Below are 8,286 nucleotides of genomic sequence, written 5' to 3'. Positions count from 1 at the left end.
ATTTCCACCAGGAATGGGACTCCACATAATTCCACCAAGTTTCCGCCACACAGAAAGTGCTACACAAGTTCCATATAGTTTCCTGAGTCAAGGAAACTTCAGGAATCATAAGGTTTCACGAGCTTCCATGTAGTTTCCCATAAAAGAAAACCTTAAGATTCCATCAAGTTTCCATTCCACGGAAACCACTACGCTCATATTCCATATGGTTTCCTGAGTCGAGGAAACTTTAGGAATCGTAAGGTTTCCCGAGCTTCCATGTAGTTTCCCATATAAGGAAACCTAAAGATTCCATCAAGTTTCCATTCCATGGAAACCACTACGCTCCGATTCCATATGGTTTCCTGAGTCAAGGAAACTTTAGAAATCGTGAGGTTTCCCGAGCTTCCATGTAGTTTCCCGTAAAAGGAAACCTAAAGATTCCACCAAGTTTCCATTCCACGGAAACCCCCTACGCTCCGATTCCATCAAGTTTCCTGATTCTGGAAACCAGTGGAATCTTCAGGTTTCCCATTACGGGAAACTACATGGATGTTCGGGAAACTTCAGGTTTACAGAGGTTTCCGTGGTTCGGGATACCTTATGGAATCGGAGCGTAGGGGGTTTCCGTGTCACGGAAACTTGGCGGAATAACCTAGCATCCGCTCAGAAACCACTGGGAAACATGATGTAAACTTGAGGTTTCCATGTGGTTTCCATAAAGTTTCCCATGATGGGAAACCACTTTTTTCACCCAGTGCAACTAAGATAGATTTATTTACGACTGCCTTTATCAAGAATTGTTTTCAGTGATTAGATAGTACTAACCTGATTTACAGTCTGGTGACCTTGTGAACCCGGGTAAACAGTCGAAACATCGACCATCAGTATTATCACATGAACCAAAACAGTTCTTTGAGCAGGTATTTTCACAATTATATCCGAAAGTACCGTTTGGACAAGCTTCAAATCCAAATGATTTATATTTACAATTACTACTAAATAAATTTGAAATATTTATATTCTAAAATTATTTTACAGTCCTATTAAATCATCTCGGAAAAACATGCATGGATCGAAAAATAACTGACTTTATATGTCTTTGAGGTTTAATTGCACATTATATGTATTAATTAGACTCTGTTGTCATAAAATAGAAATCAAAGATGATAAGGATGTTTCAACTTTCTTTAATCAATGTAAGAAAAAGTCAACAATCATACAAGAATAGCCTCTGTCACTCAGTCAATTGAAAGGTCACTGAAAGGTCAGGAAAAGTGACGGTATGACAGGAACTGCCATTCAGTCATCATTCAGTTAACTTCCAGTCTCCTTTCTGTTTACTGAATTGCAAAGTTTCATCCTGAGTCCATCACTGCAATATCCAAGTATACATGTATATGTATTTTGTATATCTACTGTAGACGTACTTTTTTCCACGGGGTCTTTATTCCGCGGAATCCCAATTTCCGTTTAATCCACAGGTAGAAAATTACGCGGATTTCTTAGACTCGCAACATATGCCTTACATTTACATTAAGTACGCTTGCACAAATTTCCGTGGAAAATTAGTGACCGCGTACATAGCGTAAATTAATACCACGCGGAAAAAGGTACTTCTACTGTATATCTATGCTATATTTCTATTCAAATTCGAAGTTAATACACAAAATACACATATAATGTTTTTTTTTATATTAAGATTTGCCATGAAACTGTATTTAAATTTATTCAAGCTATAGAATCTTAAGATTAGAACACCTCATTCCAGTGTAGCCGTTCAAACACCCTTTGATACAGCTCCCATTTAAAGGGTCGCATATTGCATTGTTACAGTATCTACCACAACGTTCACTGCAATCGATACCAAACAAACCAATAGGACACACTATGGAAGAAACATATATGTAATCGTATAATTCAAATGAACTTAAAACAGATCAATCAAAACGACAAAAACAGGATGCACTTACATGTGGTGCAGAAATTTCCAAAATATCCTGGGTTACATCCCGCTTCACAAAATCCATTTTCTCTATTACAGAAGGTGCCATCCAGGCAGTGGTCACTGCAGATGTGAATACATCCATAGCCATAAGTTCCATTCTTACATTCTATGATGCGAAAGTATGATTAATTTTGATTTTTTTTTTTGTGAAACATGTCTTCAGGCCATATCCGAAAAATCTATACATAATTCATTTATTTTTATCGAGCCGTGAGGGTTTTTTTTCATACCAGTAGCCAATGCAAACTTGGGCCTCTGTCTATACGGTCTCATCCAAATGACCGGTCTCCACATCCCACAGTGGGTATTCAAGAATTCGAATGTACATAATTGAATATTCAACAATATTAATTCCTATTTCCCCTTTTTAAATGGTTTTGTGAAGGATATTATGTTATATTTACGTTGTTTACATTCTTTTCCCGTCCATCCAGCTAGACATCCTCCATCACAGTTTCCGGTCACGTGGTTACATGTAATGTTTCCTCTACAGTGTCCCATACATTGTCTCTTACACCCTGCACCGTACCATCCCCATGCGCATTCTGGGTATAGAAAGTTTTTTTTAAAGATAATAGATTATATTAAAAATACAGATAAGTTTGAATTTAAAAGTTTGTGTTTTAATTTATTTTTTCTATAGATTCTACGTCTATACCGTCTTTGCACATTTTCCCAGCATATTCAGACGAGCAACCCAGGCATGTTCCGTTTATAATATAACATTTCTGGTCTTGACAGTTGATTGGACATGGTATATCACAGTTTATTCCATACACTCCTTTTGAACAACCTGATCAGAACGAAATTCAGTCAAATTTTCAGATTTACAATTCAAAAGTTTTAATTTACCCAAATCAAAGATGCAAACAGAATGTTATACATTTTTTCTTTTGACAGACACATATAAATCATATCTATGCCGATTTATTTGCAAGTCTTTCGGATGAGGCCTATTTACCACAAGATCTCCCATTGCATAATTGTCCTAAATGACAAGTTTAGATCCTATATATATTTGCAGCGTTCCCTGGAGAGTTGTGTAATGAAAAACTTTTCATATATCTTGATTGTTTGATTACCATTTATATTTTTTCAAGTAAATAATTTAAATATGAAACATATATGTCAGGATTTGTGGTATCTTTTATAATTTCTCAAGCTCGTCCAATTAATACAATTTATTGAAGTACAAAATGAGTTTATTGTTATTGACCTATAAAATTTTGACCCCATATTTCAGCTTTCAACTTTTGATCATTCAAGATCTGCTATTCAATTATTTGAACGCATTGTTTATAAATATTTTTCAAATGTTATTTTTTACAATGTGACGTTAAATAAAATGAAGATAAAAGGAGATACATGTAAGTTTACGTGCTTTTCGAAGAATCTTTGCATGTACACAGACCTAACAGAATGGTTTGCATCCATAAATATGTTATGAAACATTAAAATGCTAAATGCTGCATTAAGTAGGCTACTTAATGTGAAGTAAAAGTACAAGGTAATGCTACTAGCATTACCTTGTACATTTACTTCACATAATTCAATGAGAGAGGACGACTCGTATCCTAGAGGATAAGTAACTCCGTCCAGTCTTTCATTGTAATAGATGACGTAACGACCATGTCCTATACACGTTGTGTTAAAATCCAAGGGAGGTAACGGCAGTGTGTTTTTGTAACAGAGTACACCGTCTTCTTTCATGGGATTATCGGATATATAAAGGGAAAATCCTGCAAAACGACCTCTTTGTCTCATCTCTGAAAAAAAAAAAACAATTTTAATTTCACTTTGCCAGGGTTTACATGTACTTTAGATTTGTTTTAATTTAAATTGATTTAACTTAACATAAACTACACATCAAAAAGATGTTGATTTTCCTTTCTTTGCTAGAAATACAGATGAAGTACGGTATCTCGAACTCATATATCTTGAACACCATGGATATGTTGAAGTAATATGGAAGTCCCAACCACATATGTTAGGTATTTTACCCCCGATAACTTGAATCCCCCGATATCTCAGCTTAGGTTAGGAATCGAATTTCAATGTTTTTAAAAGGGGTAAATGTACTTTAGGTGCAGAAAAAGGAAATTATTATTTAAATTGATTGTGAAATATTTCACTTAAGGACAGATGATACGAAGTTTTTCGAAAAAGAAAAATGAAAATAACATTTGAGAAAATTTTTAATGAGTAAAATGAACAGGTTTCAAGAATGGGATTTGAAGTGAAAAGTATTTGTATAGATTTATAACTATAGTTTCAGAGAGGCAAAACTTTGAACATCGTAGAAGGTTAAATATTTCTCTATATTCCAGTAATTTATAATTCCCATATGCATCATTTGCAATGATATAGCAGTGTAGGCCAAAAAATATATACCAATCTAGGCATCCATTTTTGGGTATCATCTGTCCTTAAAATAGAATTATTGCTTGTACATATACAGTATATGTAGGCCATTGAAAACTATAACAAAACCATACCTAAACCTTCATATTCTCGATAATCTTTAAACTTTATACTGATGCTGTAAATGGCTCGATTGTCACCCAGATCTACCATCCACCATGCAGTTTTATCTGGAGAGTCTGGACCTATAGGAAACATCTTCATGCATGTTTTTCTATCACCATCAACAACCTTGTCTGGGTCACAGGGAGGATTACATGGCCAGACTGTAGACTATGAGGCGTTCTTACCGTTTGATAGTTCATCTATTAAAATATATAAAAAAAATTGTTAAATGACCATAAAAAATAGATTGTTTATTTTAGTATGTTTGTTGTACATCCCTCTCGAGAATTTTTCACTTATATGGAGATGCCGCCACTCTTTCCTCCAGGCGTTCTTTGATACGCAAAAAAGTTTTACAAATTAGGTTACTCGGGAAAAAATGGAAATTGACACGGTATGTGGTTCGTGTTTGCACGTTATACGCATATCTACTCAAAAAGTGTTATGCGAGGGGTGATCGAAAAGTTCGCGAACTTATTTTATATTTAAAAAAAAACACTGATTAGATCAGAATAAACACGCATGTTTTATAAATAACATAGGTAAATGATCAGCTATGTTAAGGACCGATATGGAAAATGTGACCACTGCACTGTTTTAATGTGTATTACTTCTTTTAAAAATTGTAACAAAGCAACTGAATACATGTAGAAAATGTAATATAGCTATCAATAATGGATAGGACTGGGCCGTAGTTATTACCAGTTATATCGCGTGTATCACATGGGCGGATCCAGCAATTTTTGAATGGGGGGGGGGTTCCAGGGTTGTGTATCTCTACCCCCCCCCCTCCCCCCCGCCTTATACACACTCTCAAGCAAAGATTCATACACACGTATTGAAAGAACTTAATATGTTGTGGTATATTATAATATCTTTGTGTACATCTTTTTTTTCTTTGAAAAGGCTAGGAACCCCAAGTCAGAAAAAAAACAAACCCATTACAAAAACTAATGAAGCCCGATAAAATTGAATGGATCTGCAGCATTTCCGAGTTAGAGTAAAAAGAATTTTCTTTAAGAATTTGAAAAAAATAACTTTTTGGGGATAACATGCGAATGGGGTTTAACACAAAGAGTTTTTTGTAAGTTCCTCCAATAGATATGATTAAAAAGGGTACATATATATAGCCAACAAAGCCAAAGATCGCGAAATATCATATCAAATTAAACCTCGCATGTTACATATCATATAAGACATATAAAAATAAGTAGAATATTTCCTACCATTCGCTCTTAAAAAGTAACAATGAAGGTGAATGGAGGAAACTAAATGTGTGGGAATTTATCTATTCAATACATAAGTTAGACGTACAATTTTTTTTCTCAGATTACGTTTTATCTCTCTCTCTCTCTCTCTCTCAATTTGGCAAAAAATAAAGGGGGGGTTCCAACCCCCGGAAACCCCCCCCCTCTGGATCCGCCAATGTATCAGTTGTTTGTCACGTGACTTGTATAAAAATAGAATTGTTAAGCTGAATGTAGGAAATGAGGATAGTGCAAGGGCATACGCTTGTTTTTTCAAGAAAACTATTGATACACATTAAAAAATGTTTATTTCCTCTACCCAAAAAGTGCCGGGAGCTGGTCTGTGCTGTTTGCAAAGTACTGAAATTTTTTCCGAAAATGCTGATAAAAGCTTAAAATTTCCACTTCGCTTAAATTCTGTTATAAATAAAAATGTTATGCAGACGAGGATATGCTCAAGCACTTTTCAAAATATACACAATATCAGTAATAAATATTCCATATTTCAGCTCAAACAAAATAGTCTATGCCCTTGCACTTTTGATATAAATCACGAATACGCTTATCGTTTTAGCAATATTCTCTACATTCCTTGTCCCTGTGCAGCTCCTATACTACTACTAGTAGTATTGGAGCATCCCTAGCACTTCTACAAGTTCGAGCGGTATTGCTACCGACGGAAAATTATCAAAATGGAGTTTAATTTAGTATATAATCAAAATATAAATGGGACTCAATTGAATGCTTTTTATTGAGAAAATAAAACCGATCTTTACTCACATGAGTCATAATTCTAATTCACCATCAATATGACATTATTTACATGTACTATGCATCGAACATACAGTTTTTTGAACCGGAAATGTCATGCATTTAACTCAGTGCTTTACAATTATTGAAATGGATATCCTTTCATTCAAAAAAATAATCCTTAACTTAAATTTAATTGACGATATCGTCGCATAACTATGAAAAGATTAAAAATTTCCTGCTTACTTAAGAAAAACTTTTAAATGCTTGCTATAGGACAAATCGCGCCTTTTTCTCGCTGGTATCCAAAACTTGTTCATGCAAAGCATTTTACCAGAGTTACGTTTAGTATTTAAATAAAGAAAAGATGTTTTGCTCTATAAATTTACTGAAAAAAAACATTTATTGACTCTTGAGATAACGTTCACAAATATTTCCTTTTGCTAACAATTTTGAATCTTTATTATTACCTTAAGCGGAAACTTTACATGATAAAAGAACTGGTAAGAAAATGTATCTAATTGGAAGTTTTCTTTCTTTACATAGATTTCATTCAAATAATTACTAATTCAAAAACTTTATTAAATAATGAAGCTTTACACTGTACGAGACGGAAATGTTCGATAACAAATTGACATTTGATATCCGTTTTCTATTTACATTTGAAACAAAACCAATATATTTTAAAATGTATTGAAACTGTTATAGCAAGATCATTTTTTGCAATTTCATAGAGGAAAATCCCTTTTTAAAAAATTGTTATTGGAAGAAGCCATTCACTCCTTCTCTCAGATTGCCTAGTTAATTGTTTTACAAAAAAGCATGCATTTAAAACTTTTTGGATATAATATCATTTATTGTGTTGTTCGCTTTACTCTCTATGTTTTTAACACGGTGCTTGCATCTATATATGTGTGTATATCTCTTTGAATAATCAGTAAATTTATTTATCGATATTCTTGAAAATTTATTTACTAATTTTTTTTTCGTTTCTTTATAAAAAGAGCCATAATGTATTAATGATATACTATATAAATATTTCTTTACTGTTGAATTTTCCTAAATTGTACAACAATCACCTTTCTTCTTCATTTATCTAATACTGCAGAGGAAAATTAAAACAATACATACCATATCCAGACACGGAAAATCCCAACAACAAAAAGATAAATATTTTGGAAAGGTCCATGGTATCGTTCAAATGATCAAATAAGACAAAATGTTTTCCGTTGTATTCTCTCTGATTTCATGCAATAGACAATGTACCGATACCCTTATTATTTAGGTCTTCCCTTTCTTTTTAAGCAAGATGGAGGTATTCTATCTCTGTTTTGTCGTGAATGGAAATGGGCGGGGATAACTTTTTTTTCAATTTGATGAATTTTGTTTCACTAATATTGAAAAACTGAGATAAATTTTCCTTTCAGTCGCAAATTCTGTCTGGAAGAAATTATAGTTATTCGATACTTTTTTTCCACATTAGTTAATCATTAAATTGTTGATGCTATGGAAAGCCAAGGAAAAAAACATTTACTAAAGTTCAAAGAAGAAAGGAATTACATGAAAGGATTCTGTTTACAGCTGGTTATAAAATTTAAACATTCAAAAGAAAGAAATGGATCAAACCAAAAATAAAATTATCTAAAAAATAAAACTAGATAAAAATCTCAAAGTCAAGGAAGAATACAACTGCGAAATCTAAATCAAAAAATTAATTTCGATTAAATTCTTGTTTTGAGGTACAATTACCAGAAAAAGAAAAAAACAAGGGTAATG

General features: G+C 33.2%; 1 protein-coding gene across 1 annotated transcript; it reads right to left on the bottom strand.

Annotated features, from left to right (window-relative positions):
- Positions 1 to 2,341: 2,341 nt before the first annotated feature.
- On the bottom strand, positions 2,342 to 4,627 carry LOC134271954 (uncharacterized). Its single transcript, XM_062754189.1, has 4 exons — positions 4,483 to 4,627; positions 3,514 to 3,753; positions 2,646 to 2,780; positions 2,342 to 2,532 (listed from the first exon to the last, which is right to left on the bottom strand). The coding sequence occupies exons 1-4, from the start codon at positions 4,610 to 4,612 to the stop codon at positions 2,342 to 2,344; spliced, it is 696 nt and encodes a 231-aa protein (XP_062610173.1). The 5' UTR covers positions 4,613 to 4,627.
- Between the last annotated feature and the right edge of the window lie 3,659 nt (positions 4,628 to 8,286).

Source organism: Saccostrea cucullata, unplaced genomic scaffold (genome assembly GCF_032062105.1).
Source record: "Saccostrea cucullata isolate Sc308-1 unplaced genomic scaffold, CSIRO_AGI_Scuc_v1 ctg8136, whole genome shotgun sequence".
Classification (NCBI taxonomy): domain Eukaryota; kingdom Metazoa; phylum Mollusca; class Bivalvia; order Ostreida; family Ostreidae; genus Saccostrea; species Saccostrea cuccullata.
This window is presented reverse-complemented; position numbering and strand designations above follow the sequence as displayed.